This window comes from Exophiala spinifera (assembly GCF_000836115.1).
Source record: "Exophiala spinifera strain CBS 89968 unplaced genomic scaffold supercont1.5, whole genome shotgun sequence".
In the NCBI taxonomy this organism is placed as follows: domain Eukaryota; kingdom Fungi; phylum Ascomycota; class Eurotiomycetes; order Chaetothyriales; family Herpotrichiellaceae; genus Exophiala; species Exophiala spinifera.
Genome location: NW_015622517.1, coordinates 1,006,961 through 1,023,379, shown reverse-complemented (window position 1 = coordinate 1,023,379; position 16,419 = coordinate 1,006,961). Strand labels below are relative to the sequence as shown.

The following is a 16,419-nucleotide window of genomic DNA, read 5'->3' as shown; positions in this document are numbered from 1 at the left end:
GTAAGAGAACCCCTCTCATCTTGTGAGACTATCGGCAGCACTGACGGGGCTGAAGTGTCGCCCATAGTCAAGACGCTCTGATCAGAGTCGAGATATGGCTCGCCTTTGGTAGAGCGTGCCAAGGTTGACGAAGAATTCCCCGTAGTCGGTGCCGCCTTGGGAAGACTTTAGTTAGATAGGAATTCGAGTGAGGCACTTGAGACTCAAGAACCGATTACGGGCATCTTTAATAAATACGAGTCATCTTTGCATATGTGAGGCAAGAAAAGTGGATCGGGGATGGAGGCATCGGCGCACAGAGGCCCGAAAGGTGCAGCTTTTTCAAGTCATTGGTTGCTCCATGAGTAGAGAGATAAGTCGGCGTCTGTACGCAGCATGAACTGATTCTTATGCAGGTAACTAGATCCAGGGCGCCAGGATTGGCTGTCCGAGTTGTGATGAAGTCCCTTGTAGTCCCAAACAACCCTCGTGGAAGCGGCGGTGGTGCCATTCTCGGTACACCTGCCGCTCGGCGAATAATGGCCCGGAGCCCGGAATTAAGTAGATCCTCCCCGCATACTCTTGATTTTTTCTGAGGAAATCATTTGCCATAATGCCATTTCATTTTTTTGAGATCCCGGCGTTCTACTATGACATGAGCCCACAGCAAAGTATTACTGCTCGACGATAAGTCTGCAATGTCCGCCGTCAGCGTAAACGGTCCTCAGGCCGTATCACAATTTGACCTCTCGAAGCTGTCCTCGCAAATTGACCTGCTCGTTGCCCTCCATCTCTGGTCATGGCCTGCGCTGACTTTGGCTATTCAAAATGCCTGGGGCGGCTCAGCACAAGTCTCAAATGACAAAAGAGACTGGATGGCTGGTGCGGTGTCAGAACTCTTGATCTCTACTCCTCCAGCACTCGCGGATGTCGGCGATCTGGAAGAAGTCCTTCTACAAGTTATGGTCGACGAATTCGAGATTGTCGTTGACGACGGGACCGCCGAAGATGTGGCACGCAGTATCTGGTCTGGCGCCACAAAGATCAGGAACGGCGACCTTACGGAGCTGAATGACCTCTATATCAGGTGGCAAGAAAAACAACAAAAGGGTGGCGACAGAATTGTTAACATCGTACGAGGCGAAGACAAAGATCAGGATACTGATGCAGATGAGGACGACTATGAGGACGAAGAGGAATGGAATGGATTTGAAGATAGACAAGACGTCGATATGGACGATGCTCCCCCTCTGACCGGTTCCAGAATGCCGAAACAAAAGGCCGAACCTGAGGTGGATGAAGATGGTTTCACCAAGGTTGTTGGCAAGAAGAAGAGATGAGTTGGCTCAAATTCAGCGAGCCCCGAACTGCGAGTAACAAATTGACGTCTTCTGGGAACATCCCTGAGGTTGGCAATATGCTACAAGAATCATAGAGTACGCGTCTGGGTGGCTATCATCCTCGGCTAACTCGAAACCGGCGCAACTAAGCTCAATCGTCGTCTGGATCTACCAAGCCGAGCTTCTCATTCTCGACCTTGCTCCTCTGGCTCCACTCTGGCGGCACGTCGATACCCTCAGCTTCCTCTTTATCACCTTGTGCCTTATCCTTGTGCACTGTGGTCGGCTTGTGCTCTGCAGGAGAATACACCGTGTACAAGATAAGAGGAGTGGGACCGGTGTTGATAAACTGATGCTGCGTGCCTGCGGGCACAATTATCAAATCGCCTGCTTTGACGTCCTGGTCCACCCCATTGATGGTGGCCTTGCCTTTCCCAGACGTGAAGGTCAGGATTTGGTCAACTGTATGTTTCTGCTTGATGTCAGGTCTTCTGCTGTTGGAAGATCACAACACAATACACAACCGTATATCACCTACCTCGTCACCGATCTCCCCATCTACAGGAACGGTCATCAGCACGAGTTGACTGTACAACCCTGTCCACAGCACGCGGCGGAATTCGGCAGACTCGCTGGGTAGGGATCCCGTCATATTCGGGAAATACGCCATTTCATGCTTAGGCGGGTCCATCGAAGGGGTCGTGAACTTCATGGTGGTGGCAAACGATCGGTTTCGTGGGGAGTGCCGGTTCTTTGCTCGGATTGGGCCCGTTGCCACAAATGACGAACTACTGGCTATGTAGCTTGAGCAGTCCGCCGTGCGAGACAGTCGTAGGAGGCTTTTGAGTGCGGATCCTGCTCTTGAATATCCCCGTGGAACACCCTGTGCAGACATGCGCCGTATATCGCGTATCAAGGGCCTTAGGTCTCCGATACTGTTGGTCAGTACGATTGTGTCCATTCAGGGAGCCGACTTTAAACTGTCGAGGGAAGGATATAATATGTCATCACATGTCGAATATCTACACTCAACTGCTTCTCATGATATACCTTACTGTGGAGAAGATGGTCATGATGACGAGAGAATAACATTCACCATGGCCGGGATTGTTTTCCATATGCAGGTACACATGGTCGACGTCATCACCGGCCGTTCCCTCCCTACTCGTATTCGTACCTTATGTTATAGCAGTCTCACTATGTGATGTTTTGGGCTGTTTTGGACTGTAGCCGCCAATACCTGGCAAGGTGTGAGCAGTGACGATGAGCCCGAGCGATATCGTTGACGTTGCCACCGGCGCTTCGTTACGAACCCGGTTTGAACGACGAGCTAGCTGTTGGTATCTCTGATCACGTTTCAGGCGTGACTCTTGTGGACATTGGCTGGTATGTAGTCTTTGCAGGACTCTGTAGTAACTCGCCAGCAAACCGGAGGATGTACTACTACCCGTCGATGTGGGCATTGTGATCCTCTAAACACCGAAGTCAAGTTCTTCCCTCGAGGGCGGAGGGTGCGGAGGACCAAGTGCGCACGGGTCAACACCGATTTTCTCGTCCAGGCACGAGTTAAGTGAGCTACAGCGGAGGGCGGAGGCGCACCTCCGCGCTGGCCCGCCTGGCTTACCAAGTCTCTCTCGGCTCTCTACACCTAATGGCACCACATCTGCTGAAATTGTTACTTCAGCATCGTGAGCCAGAGTCTTGTTCATTGCAGATCTGATAGAAAATTCATTGGGCACCTGAGCTGAGTAAAGGGAAAAACGATGGCCTTTTGTCAGCAGCAAACTTGGAGTACTCAGGGCTCAGAATGTCTTATTGATATAAAGGCGTTCTACCGCGATGGAGTTCGCGACATATTCAAACCATTAGAACGTTGAAAGATTACGAGTTCAAAATGTCGCCTGCCGCAGTGATCAAGAACGTGGTGTTGATTGGGGTAAGTAAATAACCCTATCCCCGTCTCTTTAGAACAACCAGGTGCAATACCTACTTGGCTCCACATGCTGACTAGATAACTCCTATACGAAGGCTGGTGGCAACCTGGGCTCAATGATTCTTTCTGCACTGTTGGCGTCCAAGGAATTCAAAGTCACGGTCCTCACTAGACCAACGAGCACGGCTACTTTCCCAGCCGATCTCTCGGTCATCAGGGCATCATACACCGAAGACGAACTAGTCAAAGCTTTCCATGGGCAAGATGCCGTCGTGTCGGCTGTAGGAGCAATGGGTTTCGCGGACCAGAAGGTCTTCATCGACGCAGCGATCAAGGCCGGGGTCAAGAGATTCCTTCCGGCGGAGTATTCTTCCAACACATTGAGCGAGGCTGTTCGAGAGCTCGTGCCGGTGTTCGAGGCGAAGAAGGTGATCCTCGATTACCTTAAGCAGAATGAGAAGACGGGCTTGACCTGGACCGGTCTAGCCGTTGGACCCCTTCTAGACTGGGTAAGTGGTAGATCGCATGAGATCACCGCACCGTCCTTCCCTGCCCGCGCTGACAACTAGGCCAGGGTCTTGCGAATGGCTTCTTCGGGTTCGACATCGCCAACAAAACAGCCGAGATCTGGGACGGAGGCAATGTGCCATTCTCGGCCACGAACCGGGCCGACTTTGGCAGGGCGGTCGCATCCACCCTGAAACACCCCGCCGAGACCGCGAACCAATTTCTCTACGTCGCAACCGTCACCACCACCCAGAAGGACATCTTGAAAGCGTTCGAGGCTGCCTCGGGCCAGAAGTGGACCGTGAGGGATGTGAAGACGGATGACCAGATTGCCACGGGGAGGAAAATGGTCTCTGAAGGTGACTTCAACGGCATGCTTACGCTTGTTCGAGCATCTGCATGGGGTACATATCTGGGAATCAGGACGAATTACCCGGTGGATGAAAAGCTGGCCAACGCGGTTCTGGAGATCCCAAATGGGAGCTTGGACGATACCGTCAAGGCTGTACTCAGCTCTGCTTAAGGAACGGTGCTGCTAGAGACCGCTTGAGTACAGAAATCACTCCATCGCATTGTTGTTTCCACGCTGTGCTTGAGCATCGTGAAGGTTCCGTGTACTCTGGGTTGAACATCGCGAAAATCTGGTGCCCATCAAATCAACTCTTGACTCAGTCCCGTGAGCCTCGCGACGCACGGCGGTGTATGCACGTACCGTGGAACTAGAAGGGGTTTATCACGCGCCGAGGTTTAACAAAGACGATGTGTCAAGCTTCTCTGCGACCGCAACATCTCGAGAAGTGGCGCACAGGATTTTGCATCGCGCTGGGATGATTCGACCCATCGATCTTGGACTTCATATGATGTGACACCCATCTGCGTACATGTTTCCTTGTCGAAATAGGTATTGTCAGATACCTCAGATGACACGATCGCCGTTCAGAATTCGGCCAGCGTCTTCTTCCAGCAACTTTGTCATTGTCCAAAACTGATCCTCTCCTCCACGACTACCGCCCTTGTCCTCTCCCTCGACAGGAACCGGGCTTCGTCCTCAGCAACTTTATGGCGGCGTTAAGTCATCAAGATGCTATTACCAAGATGATAATAATGCCGACGTTCTCGGGACAAGAACGAATCGTCGATGCTGGTGTGAAGCGATATTTTCCGGGAGAATTTGGCATAGTCACTTCCAACGAGGCCACCTTGCAGTCGTGCCCTTTCTAAGGGCGAAATCTGAAGCCGTCTCTTTCCTCCAGAGTCAACACGCTTGAGGATATAAGGCCAACTGGCCACACCGGTGGGCCTTTCTTTGACTGGTAGTGCGTCTTTCTTCTTTATCTTCTTGTCCGGTCTCTTATAAGATCTTTTCATCGGACGCACCCCAGCAGGGTGTCGGTTGATCATCAATTGCAGGGCTCCATGCAACGGATCTCATTCATTCGCTGTTACATACAGAATGACACGTATTTATCATCCTGACTTTCGTCGTCATCCTTTCAGCCGCTCTGCGCTATCTCTGGTCGCTAGCTAGCGTCATGGCACGGGTCCTTTTACGCCAGATACGCATCGCCTGCCTCAGTCAGTATGTTTGGGTGAGATCCTTCATTGTCAACCAAAGACCGAATTTTGAGTAGTCTCGAAGAAGCGACGAGGGCTTTTGGAACAACGCAAATGGGAGAGAACCGCGTTGCTTGGAAGGTTTGCTCGCGTCGATCTTGAGGAACAAGTATGCAGAAGCTGAGGAAGCTTTAGCCGTGGGTGATCCTGGCCAAGCTAGGACACCGATGAAGGATAGGGGATTTCGATGCTCATGGATTGGTGTCGTGAGTCTGAGCTGGCCTCGGAAGGTGATTGACTAGTAGTGGGTAGTGGGTGCACAGTCTGATTCGTTTTACCCGCGACACAGTCGCTAACCCTGATTGGGCAGAACACCGCCAGTATCATGTGACCTAGAGCGAGAGTACCAGTATTACCACATTAGGTATAGCGTCATAGCGCTAACCCAAAAAGAAAATTCTGTTATGGTATCATTATGTCAGCAAGTCCCGGAGTCATCAGATATATGCGAAGGTCATCAAGTCCGAACGGATGACGCCAAATCAGCTGCGATCAGACTTCAGAATCTCAGAGAAGCGAGGAAAAGCTCGCTACATCTTGTGGCTGAGAAGAAATGCGGGCCATTCTGGGAAATCTCAATGGCTAACATTTGCTTGGTACTTTCGGCGATAATGTCCAATGCTGACAGGAAACCCAAGCAATACCTATGTCCGTGTACTGCTCAAATTCTACATAAAGACACCTTTCCCTCACCGGGATAATGGCACCTGATGATGGGATTTGCACATATATTTCAACAAGCGTTATACATACCCCCGCAAACATCACCTCCAACCGATGGATGACCCTCACAACCCTTACGCTGCTGCCCACAAACGGCCCAGAGGCGCCGGCGATGCACGACCAACGGCGTTGCAGATCATAAAGGACAATGATCGCCTCTCGAAGCTCTCTGACCTCGTCATCCTGATCACAGGCTGCTCAAGCGGGCTGGGTGTTGAAACAGCCCGTGCATTGGCGGCGACGGGCGCAACACTCTACCTCACGGCACGGAATGTGCCCAAGGCCCGGGAGGCCCTTGGGCCAGAGATCCTCTCAAACTCCCAAGTCCATCTGCTCGAACTGGATCTTGATTCCCTCACGTCCGTCCGGTCCTGTGCGTCGGCCTTTCTCGCCCAGTCATCCAAGCTCAACATTCTCATCACCAACGCCGGCATCAGGCATGTCCCGTACGCCAAAACCAAAGATGGCTTTGAGCGCCACCTGGGCGTCAACCATCTGGCACACTTCCTCCTCACGTACCTTCTCCTCCCGACTCTTCAGGCGTCGTCGACGATGGCCTTCCAGTCTCGTGTTGTCGCCCTCAGCAGCACCGCGCACCGACACTCCGATATCCACTTTGACGACATCAACCTTGCCAAACCCGAAGCTTACACGCCACCAACCGGCTACGCCCAGAGCAAGTTGGCAAACGTTTACATGGCCACGGAGATCACGAGGCGCTATGGCTCGCCAAAGGCCGCCCTGGGTCAGCCCGGCGTCTGGGGTCTCGCGGTCCACCCGGGCGGCATCAGAACGGGTCTGCAAGCGGCCAGTGGGGGACTGCGGGAAGTACTGAATTGGTACTATGCACGTAACTTCATGAAACTGATCAACTACATCAAGAGCACCGAGCAGGGCGCGGCGACGACCGTGTTGGCCGCCGTCGGCGAGAGGTTTGAAGGCCGCGGCGCAATGTACCTCGAAGACTGCGGCGAGGCTGTGCCTGTGAAACCAGGTTGGGGATTGATTGATCCGGGCTATGTCCCGGGGAGGACTGACAACGAAGAGGACGCCCGGAGGTGTTGGGCGTTGAGCTGCAAGCTCCTCAAGGTGGAAGATGACGCATAGTTGCAGGACGGTAGTACAAGGAGTGCCAGGACCCGCTGCCGGGATGAGCCTGACCGCTTCGGTTCGCTCCGTTGAACGCGGTTGTGCGAAGTGGATTGGTTGTCGTGGGGCGCGAGAAAGTCATGTTGTTCGAATTGACTTGGCTCAAAAGGGGAGACGTCCAATCGGAGCCTTCACGCGGTGGCTTCGTCCCAGGCGGCTTCCCTGCCAGCAAACAAAACAGTAGCCCAGATTACACCCGAGGACGGCGCAGAAGCGTGATCTTACACCACCACTCATCAGATGCTCTCCAGGTACCTTTGAATGGCTTCTATTTGAGCCAACCAAGCAACCTCAGCCACCCGGCAGCGACGCTCAGAATCCCGGGAATGATCAAAACACCAATACCCAACTAGCAAGTAGCCTAGAGAGGTCACATGTCTGTACCAAGTTTTGAAGCGCCTTGGACTGTTGCTGAACAGCAACAGCGAATTAGGTTCATTTTTTCAACCTCCCTGAAGTAGGTACGTGTAGCGTGAAAAGGCTCGAGAAGCTTCCATGCTGGGGCGCATATTTCTCTAGCAGATAATACAGAGCTATCCTTTCGTCCTTTCGACAGCTTGGGCAGCTATGTGACTAAGAGTAGTCATGTGTGATATCAAGAGATTGAAGCGACAGATGGTGCCAGCGATAGAAAGTCTTTGCTCCGCAATCAAAGCCTCGTACGTCAAGCCGTGGTATATTTCCTCAATCTTTTGCCGCAACAAAGCCAGCCGCATTCTTTCTGTCGGAGCCAGAAACAACTGATATCGCGAGACGGCCCAGTAGCCGTCAAAGAGTAGCGACCTGAGCCGGTCCTTTTTCAAGCGTCTCGAAGGGTCACGGACAGTTCCAGGGGCGATGCCTAGGTAAACTCTGTGATCCCGCTTGAACAAACACGATGCGTCTAAAAAGTCCTCCTCTTTTGCTCTTGTCTCTGGGGTGCAGTGCATGTCTTGCATACCCGCACAGGTCAGGCTCAAATGAGCAGCGTGACCGAGCAAGTCGGTTGGGCACCGGTCGAGAAGCGCCTCAAGACTTACTGAACCACCTTTGAACTGGAATCTCAGAGATGGGGCCAAAGCTCCCTCACTGACAGTCCAGAGGCGACTCCACCACGTTGATTTCATTTTGACCCTGAGATCGTCGCATCCCCCTGTAATGACACTTCCTTCGATCAAGCAGTCCAGAACCAGCACAATGGAAGCACATCTGCAGACTCCGTCGAAAAGCTCAAAGGCCATCGACTTGCCTGGCTCTGTGAGCGGAATGCATGCCGTGTCAATCCAGAAGTAAGGTGGCTGGTGGTCCGCCGGATACAGATCATTGACCAGGGTTTGGAGTCGGGATAGTTGGCACACGGGAAGAGCATTCTGTTGTGTGTTGCCCAAGCCTTGTGAGCGGACGTTACTGATGACGACAAAGAAGGGGACCTCTCTGGATTCAGGGTGGAAGTGGACGGTCTCCACGGACGACTCTCGCACTCGAACAAGTGGGACGCAAGACTGCATCACAATATCGGTAATTTGCCACCTATTGCAATCCTCGAATACTTCATCCACACAAACAGAGCCGGGCAAATGTGGTCCTGCATGGACAGGACTGAACAATTTCAGATCGCCGTCAGGTCTGATCGAGTTCTGCTTGCGCATGCGGGTGCCTGAGCTACATAACTTTGTCGTCAGCTGAGGGCGGCCGGCATCGGAGCATGCATACATGGACTCACAGGCATTGAGAGGACTGGACTCTTCTGGGCAAAGATACCATTTCGCGATAGTGAACAACCTAGACTTCATGGGTTCAAGACTGACAGGGAGACGACGAGCAGTGGATGCCTGGCAGGCTGAGCCAAAACTGAGCCTGGTCGCGTCTTTGTTCCATAGTAAAGCGGCGACATGTTCCCAGTGCCGTCGTGACTTGTCGCGTGAATACCGGTTTCAAACACACACACACACACACACACACACACACACACACACGTCTGGAGATTGAACAACGCCTCGCCATTTGTGTTATGCTAGGATTCCAAAAATGTTTGACGTCACAGTTACCACCCGGTGAGGGACAATTCTACCTGGTGCCCCTACTCGCATTGACGACGACGTTTCAAATTGGTAAGTGAGGCACTTGCAAGGTGATTGCGCAGTCTTGATGGTGTGGCGCGGTATAGGATGCCCACGGAGGGTTCCGTGCCTTGGATTCAGCCGACAAGCTTCCGCAAGCGCCATCAGCACGATTCCACATGTTTTCGCCGCATAGTGGTTATTTATCTCTGAAAAGCTAAATGGTATTGTCTACAGTCTAATCTTCGAGGAACACTACTCCACTACCTATCCAGATGGCAACAACGTCAATATCCCAGCCATCTGCCCATCGTCGAGTCGACGAAGACTCTTATCTTGGACGAAGATCCTGCACCAATTCCCAAATGTGACTCCATCGCAGATATAGCTGCGCCAGCAAAACGACGCTAAAGTGACAAGATTCCCACGTTGGCATGTAGCATGCGCCCGAAACCCTTGTTCCACGCGCTGCCAGGATCGACTTGTCACTCCCTGGTCTGGGAGCGGCGACAGTGAGGGTTGCCAAAGCTAGGGACTGGACAGCCCTGGACTGCATGTTTCCGCATGCAACGAGGAAGGGACTGCGAAAGCGCTCAAATTGGCTTGGATACGTTGAAATAACACTCTGGCCACGGCTCAATCATGTGAGAAACAAAAGGCAGATATCTTGCTTCATCCTTGAACACCCTTTCCCCCAGCATCTTGGACCTTCTTCCCCTAGACAGTCACGTAATATTTGAGCTGACTGGCCTCGGGAAGGACAGTGTGCATCCATATATCAGATATCCTGCGCAGCCCAATTGTCGCGTTTTGGTTTTGGCATTCACCTTTGCATGGTAAAATTGACCACCTGTACAGAGTCACTCATTTGAGAGACAATTACTTCACAACCTCAAGAATAAAAGAATAACATAAAGCTCCAAAATCACTTGGAAGGCATTAAATAGTAGATGTATATCGTCAGTGTTGGAGATTCTGAAGATTTTCGCGAAGAACAAAGAAGTGACGAAGCTAAGATCTCTACCTGAAAGTCTTACCCAGAATCTTGGCTACAATATTTTAGGCTGTCCTCCTAGGTATACTCTAGTAAACAAGAATGGCAAGACCAAACCGCGACAATCAGGGCTGCGCAGGAGATACCCTGAGGCCTGAGCACAAAGATTGTCACTCTTATCGCGTGGTTAACTTCTTGAGAGAGTGAGGTCTAATAACTCTTAAGGAGTATTTTGAAAGCAGGTAGTTATCATACAACTTAACTCAACGTTTCTTTTTCTATCTTTTTTTTTCTTTCTTTTTTTTTTTGGAAAACTTTTGAACTTTAGATAATCTTTAGGGCTTGTTTAGATTGTAATCATGGTATAGTAAGTTGAAGTGTTGCATAAGATTTGATGCAAATAAAGCACTCTTTAGCCTTATACTGCTAATAACTACTGCGAGTGTATAATATAATACTACAACTATAGGACTACAACTCCAGGACCTAGTACAAAGTGCCCTCTCAATTCTCCTTTTCTTTCTTCACATTCCTCCCTGTGTCTTCATCTTCTTTCCTCTGTTCTTTGAGCTCCATCGTCTGCGCCCGTAGTATACTTGGACGTACTACGGACATCGTCGATACGAAGTATCTTTCAGCGGCCCACAAATTTCTCATTCATCAAACCACAGACTCTGTGCTCGTGGACAGGACTCGCACGGCATGACTTCCAATGATGTTCAGAGCATATCCCCGACTGATGAAAGCAAGATCCAACACAAAGGTTCGCAGACCCATACTCAATGAAAAACACCTTTTCTCGTCTCTGGTTGGTCCTTCCAACCAGAAAAGACCATGTCCAGACTTTATCAACAGGCCGGCGGTAGTGAGTCGTATCCACTGTCAAGATTGTTCCATGACTTGATCTGACTAAAGCAGTAATCTCTGACATTCTCTCTATACACCCCTCCCACCCGCGACACCTTCATTACCCTGTACCTTTATCCACGAGAACCAAGTACGATTCAGGGGAAAAGGTACAAAGATAACGGCATCCCAAGAGCATGGAACACATAATACTCACAAGGTTGAAGAAGAAATTCAGGAGCGTGTAACACACAATACTCACAGGGGGGAAAGCAACAATTCAAGAGCATGGAAAACACTATACCCATCAGGTCGACACAGCTTGGAAGAGGATGGAACAAACACATTACTACTCACAAGGTTGAAAACCAATTCAAGAGCAAGGAACATAACATACTCACAAGGCTGGTGATGAGTTCAAGAGCACGGAATACAGCATACTCACAAGGCTGGAAAAATAATTCAAGAGCATGGAACCGGCCATACTCAAAGGGTGACAATCAGTTCAGGAGAAGGAACACGCTATGCTCACAAGGCTGAAAAATAATCCAAGGGAAGGAAGACACCATACTCACACGGGGGCACACAACTCACGAGCAAGGAACATACATACCCACAGGCTTGATACAGCTCAAGCGCAAGGAATGCACTATACACAAGGTTAAAACCGACTCAGGGGCATGGAACACACTAACTAGGTTAGGCCCACAAGACTATCAAGGGAGAACGGCTGTTGAAGCCGTGGCCGAAAACAAGAGTCAAGTCACCGCCCCCTTTCGGTAGCTCGCGATCCTCGAACCCTTGAACCTTCAAACCTCCTGTCCACATATCGGCCCCTTACAAACGATTCTGGCTTTGCAAATTGGGCCAGGAGACGGTCTGAACGTATCTCAGGTGGAATAAAGAGAAATTGACACAGAATGGCAGTCCATTAAAGACATCATACCGCTCAGGAGAAACCGTGGCCTTCCCACCTGTTTTCATGCCTGGCAACACACACATATCAGTGTCCGCTCTGTGGACAGAATTGACGATGTGAAGTATTGGACAAATTATGGGAACATGTCGACATCGACATCCTCGTGAGTACATATCTGCATGGTTTGCGGTTCATGATTGCGTCCGAACAGCAGGGCCTTCTTCCCAAGGACCTTCGAGGCTTTCTCGTAGAGTTGAAGAAACGCAGTACCTCAGAAGTGACGAGGAGGGTTTTGGGAGTTTCTTCAGCGTCGACAACTGAGCTGGATGCCATCCGCACGAGAAGACCGTGCGCGGATGAATGGTTGTTTGACATCATCTGCTGTCACTGAAGTGGGCATGTATCCAGCTCATCGTCCCAGGTACACACGCGCTCATCACTCCACTTCATGACCAGTGGGTGGGTAGGGTGGAAGAAGATGCTAGCATCGGCCAAAAGTCTACCGTGGCGTTGACTCTCGCCGAGATGCGTGTTCCAGACGCAGTGCATGAATGGTACTTCCTGAAGGGCATGCACTGACATGGTAAGCGAGGACGCTGCATGATTATAAGCTGGATTAGTTTTCTGACGTGTTCCCCAGGCACTGGTCAATCACCATTCCATCAAGGTCACTGCTGCGCACCCCGGTCGTGATAAATGACCCTGCCCACGACATCCGACTTACTGTTGCCTCCTCGGCCTCTTTCTGGTTTCGTTGTGCATGGGGGCGGCGCAGCGTCGCCCAGGGGGATCGTTTGCTACCGCGTGTTCCGATCCTACTCTGGATCCAGTAGGACTTCACACACCGGAGCCTCGACGCTGTCTCTCGGGTCACCGAAAATTCCATGGCCGAGAGATTGACAACGGCACTCCCATGGACAATGGCACCAGGTCTGGAGCACACGGTCCGAGAATCAGGAGAGTCATTGACTCGCTCCGCGCCATCACAGATCTTGCAGTTTGGACTCGGGGACTCTGACTGCGCTGGTTTCCGGGCCACACCGCATGCCTGGCTCGCGGGGAGGCACGTCAGATTGTCGTCCTGCAGATCAGTCGTGCCCTGGAGCGACAGCAATGGACAGGGTTGGAAGCGTCCGTGAGTTCCGCGAGGCCGGTCTCACACCGAGCCGACCCCATTCGCTGTCACGGCGGAGGAGCGAGAGCCGAGAGCAACATACACGCAAAGATTGGTACCACATGGAAGGATGAAGAGAGCGGGTTTTGTCCAGTTCGGCTGATCTATTCGTTCACCGTGCCTGTTGGTGTGGTTCGTTTACCGAGTGCTGTGAGAAGGGAAGGGAAGTCGAGTTGAAAAGCTTTCATTGAATGTTGAATGATTGGATCACTGACTGACTAGTGATCCACGGATGGGACCCTTGATTTTCGCGAGTGATACTGTCGAGTGCACAGAAGGACGTCGACTACTGCCTAGGGACTCAGCTAGACATTGTTCGTGACTGTCATGGTATGATTAAAATGCCTTGCTCCATCGCTAATGCCTACCTATATCGGAATCCCCAGGGGCGCCGACCATCAACATGGTGCAAGTCTTCCTGTGATCGCTCAAACGCTCAAACGCTGAAAGTTATGAAAGGCTTCCAGAAAAGGCCCTTGAAAGAAAACAAACAGCAAGAAAAAGGGCCGCTCGCAACCAGATTCATCGCTCATTTCAGTCATAACTCATAGTCCATCAAGTCCACATAAACGACGTACGTCTCTCCTTGATGGTGGAACCTCAGCTCCAGTCCGTCATCCTCCTTGCACGCCCGTTTGTCGACGGAGCGGCTGCCGGTCAGTTTAGACAACACAGTGTTGTACCTTCGGGTGAACTCCATCCAGGTCACGGCTCAGCAGAGCAATGATGTCGTCGTTGCGCACCCTGAGCATTTGCTGCTTCGCCATGGCGAATGGTACTTGCGGGAAGCTCAGGAGGGTGCATTTCAACAGAACGTCGTGCACTTTGCGGCTCGCTAGGGGTCTTCTGCTGTCCCTGAGCCCTCTGAGAGTTGGCGTTGGCAAAATCCCTTTTGCGTGCGACAATTTCTCGATACGCATCCAATGCGGAGCAAAGGGTTCGCAGCCGCGAATCTGTAGCCTCGTCGAGAATGTTCTTGATTGCCCGAGAAAGAGCTCGAATCCCTTGTGGGTCCTTTAAGAGATGTTGAGAACAGTTCTTCCACATGAAAGGTGTGTTGGTCTTCCTCTCCTCCGGGAGCCTTTACCCAGTGTACATTGATCTGCGCAAGCTGATGGTCCATACTAACCGAGAAGTATTGAGGCTCATTATATTCAAAGGTTTGTATCCTCGAGCTACGCTGTGTCAGATCCATACGGCCATGTAGGGCGATAGCCCCTGCACCAGCGGCCTGGTTTGTTGCCACATAGTGAGTCCCGTTCTTAGCCTGTGATCTAAATTCGATTTCCAAAAAGGGGAAATGAACGTTTTCATCTGGAATGGCGTAACTTCGGCCGAATTGATCGTCGATGAGGAGTTCAATCGTCGCGCGTTGGTTCCGAGTGAATGCTGTTTCGGAATATCCAAAGACCAGATCAGGTTTCGGCTTAGGTAAAGGTAGTGGGTTTGTCAAGAGAGATGAGTCAAGTGGGACAGGGACAGAATTGTACCACAATTGATTACGGCTGGAGCATAACCTTGCATCGGGCAAACTGTTCATCGAGGGGATTAAATCCGAAGCCAATTGCTGGGTGATGGTTTCTTCAGGCGCACTCGCAAGCCTGCGTGACTTCGCTCGCACATCTTGAACTGTGGCGTCGTCCATTTCCGGAGGTGCTCGAGAACGAGATATTATTCTTTTAGCTCGTTGCATCAGTTCCGCAGGAGGGTCGTCGGACTCTATGTAAATACGTCGGAACTTCAAGGACTGCCGATAATTCGCATCGGGGACACTTGCAACGGACTTCTCAGACTTTCGGGACGCGGAAAGCATGCTTTCAGGGCTTTTGCCCGGAGAGGGGAGAGCAGGAACAGGTTCGTGAGGCATGTTGGCGGATAAATCAGAGATTCGAGACCAGCTAGACCTCTCCAGCCACTCCTGGATGAAGTTCTCCTTGTCTCCAGCACTTGTCTGTGCCTGTTGGATGGGTCTGCTACTTGGGTCTTCCGTGTCGTGAGGTTGGCCTTCGATGTGTACACTGCGTGGTGGTGATGGCCTTGGTAAGCTCCCGCTCGTAGTTCGTCGTTGCTTCGCAGCTTGTCTCTTCAGTGAGCACGTTGTGGTTGTCGCTTGCAGGGGTGGTTTGCCTGCAGCAGCAGCACTATCAGCGACGTGCTCATGAGGCGTTGGTGTAGTGGCTAGAGCAAGGAACTGACATCTCTCTTGTATTCTCCGGCTCTTTCGACGGTGCTCGGGCTCAATTGTGTCTGCGCCCTCGTGTCCGTCTCGAAGAGGACGGCGTCTCTTTCCTGTGGGCATTTAGACCGATTTATGTCAAATGGCTTCAGAAACTCTTACGGCTTGAATCATCGGGCTGGGCCTGTTGCCTGCCACGTATGTCGCGACCTCTGCGACGGCCAGGCGTCTCTCGTAGTGCAGCCCTCGTTGTCATTGTGACCAGATATTTTCGACATGTGAGAACTGCGAAATATTTATATATAGGGTCGGGCAGGAAACCGCAAGGAGATTAGGGCGGGTTAGTCGACGGCTGCCTGTCCTGATTCGCTTGAGCGGCCGAGAGGTTGAAGCCGGTCAACTGATGGAGGGTACGGTGTTCGCACGGCTTCGAGGTGAGCAGCCCATGGTTGGACGTCGCAAATGCTGGGACCCAAACAATCGAGCGGTGCGGACTGGGGCGCACACGGGTGTCGTAGTACAGAAAGCACAATGTCGAGGCCACAGAGTTGAAGGTGCTGTTCTGAGTAGAGCGATGGCATTTGTAGAGGAGCAACTTGCAAGTCGCCTTGAGGCCCCATTCACCCAGTAAGGTACCCTGGGGACTTGAAGTTAGGCGCGTCGCGCCGATCCAAGCGGGAGAAATGGACTAGCCAGAATAGGCAAGGTGTGATATCACCCAAGGCTTCTAACGAGTTGTCAGAGTGCCTCAAGAACTCGATGGCACAATTAAGTGAGCCGGGGGTCTGAGATCCTGAGGCTTTGTGTACGTTAGGCACGAATCAAGTGAGTAAATAGCCTTCAATACAACGACAGTAGTTGCCATGAATCAGCCTGGTACTGCACTCCCAAACGAAATTGAAATCGTCTGGCTGTGACGAAGAATACATCACTACAGATACAGCGCTCATGCTCTCCCTGGTCCCAGAACCCGATTCCATGCACACATACCGCAAGTCTGCCCGGGTTGTCTTTGTCGTCAACGTG

The 16,419-nt window shown here is 51.6% G+C and overlaps 6 protein-coding genes across 6 annotated transcripts; 3 read left to right on the top strand and 3 right to left on the bottom strand.

The window, feature by feature from the left end:
• Window positions 1-677: 677 nt before the first annotated feature.
• PV08_06952 (uncharacterized protein) lies at window positions 678-1,319 on the top strand (the record flags this gene model as incomplete). Its single annotated transcript, XM_016381285.1, has 1 exon — window positions 678-1,319. The coding sequence occupies one exon, from the start codon at window positions 678-680 to the stop codon at window positions 1,317-1,319; it is 642 nt and encodes a 213-aa protein (XP_016234387.1).
• Window positions 1,320-1,470: 151 nt separating this feature from the next.
• PV08_06951 (uncharacterized protein) lies at window positions 1,471-2,031 on the bottom strand (the record flags this gene model as incomplete). Its single annotated transcript, XM_016381284.1, has 2 exons — window positions 1,471-1,791; window positions 1,858-2,031. The coding sequence occupies 2 exons, from the start codon at window positions 2,029-2,031 to the stop codon at window positions 1,471-1,473; spliced, it is 495 nt and encodes a 164-aa protein (XP_016234386.1).
• A 1,182-nt stretch (window positions 2,032-3,213) lies between these two features.
• On the top strand, window positions 3,214-4,282 carry PV08_06950 (uncharacterized protein; the record flags this gene model as incomplete). The annotated part of the gene is made up of 3 exons (XM_016381283.1): window positions 3,214-3,255; window positions 3,348-3,761; window positions 3,827-4,282. 3 exons carry the CDS (start codon window positions 3,214-3,216, stop codon window positions 4,280-4,282), a joined length of 912 nt encoding a protein of 303 aa, XP_016234385.1.
• Window positions 4,283-6,150: 1,868 nt separating this feature from the next.
• On the top strand, window positions 6,151-7,203 carry PV08_06949 (uncharacterized protein; the record flags this gene model as incomplete). The annotated part of the gene is made up of 1 exon (XM_016381282.1): window positions 6,151-7,203. The coding sequence occupies one exon, from the start codon at window positions 6,151-6,153 to the stop codon at window positions 7,201-7,203; it is 1,053 nt and encodes a 350-aa protein (XP_016234384.1).
• A 575-nt stretch (window positions 7,204-7,778) lies between these two features.
• Window positions 7,779-8,873, bottom strand: PV08_06948 (uncharacterized protein; the record flags this gene model as incomplete). Its single annotated transcript, XM_016381281.1, has 1 exon — window positions 7,779-8,873. The coding sequence occupies one exon, from the start codon at window positions 8,871-8,873 to the stop codon at window positions 7,779-7,781; it is 1,095 nt and encodes a 364-aa protein (XP_016234383.1).
• A 5,049-nt stretch (window positions 8,874-13,922) lies between these two features.
• On the bottom strand, window positions 13,923-15,649 carry PV08_06947 (uncharacterized protein; the record flags this gene model as incomplete). The annotated part of the gene is made up of 3 exons (XM_016381280.1): window positions 13,923-14,231; window positions 14,305-15,506; window positions 15,556-15,649. The coding sequence occupies 3 exons, from the start codon at window positions 15,647-15,649 to the stop codon at window positions 13,923-13,925; spliced, it is 1,605 nt and encodes a 534-aa protein (XP_016234382.1).
• Window positions 15,650-16,419: the final 770 nt, after the last annotated feature.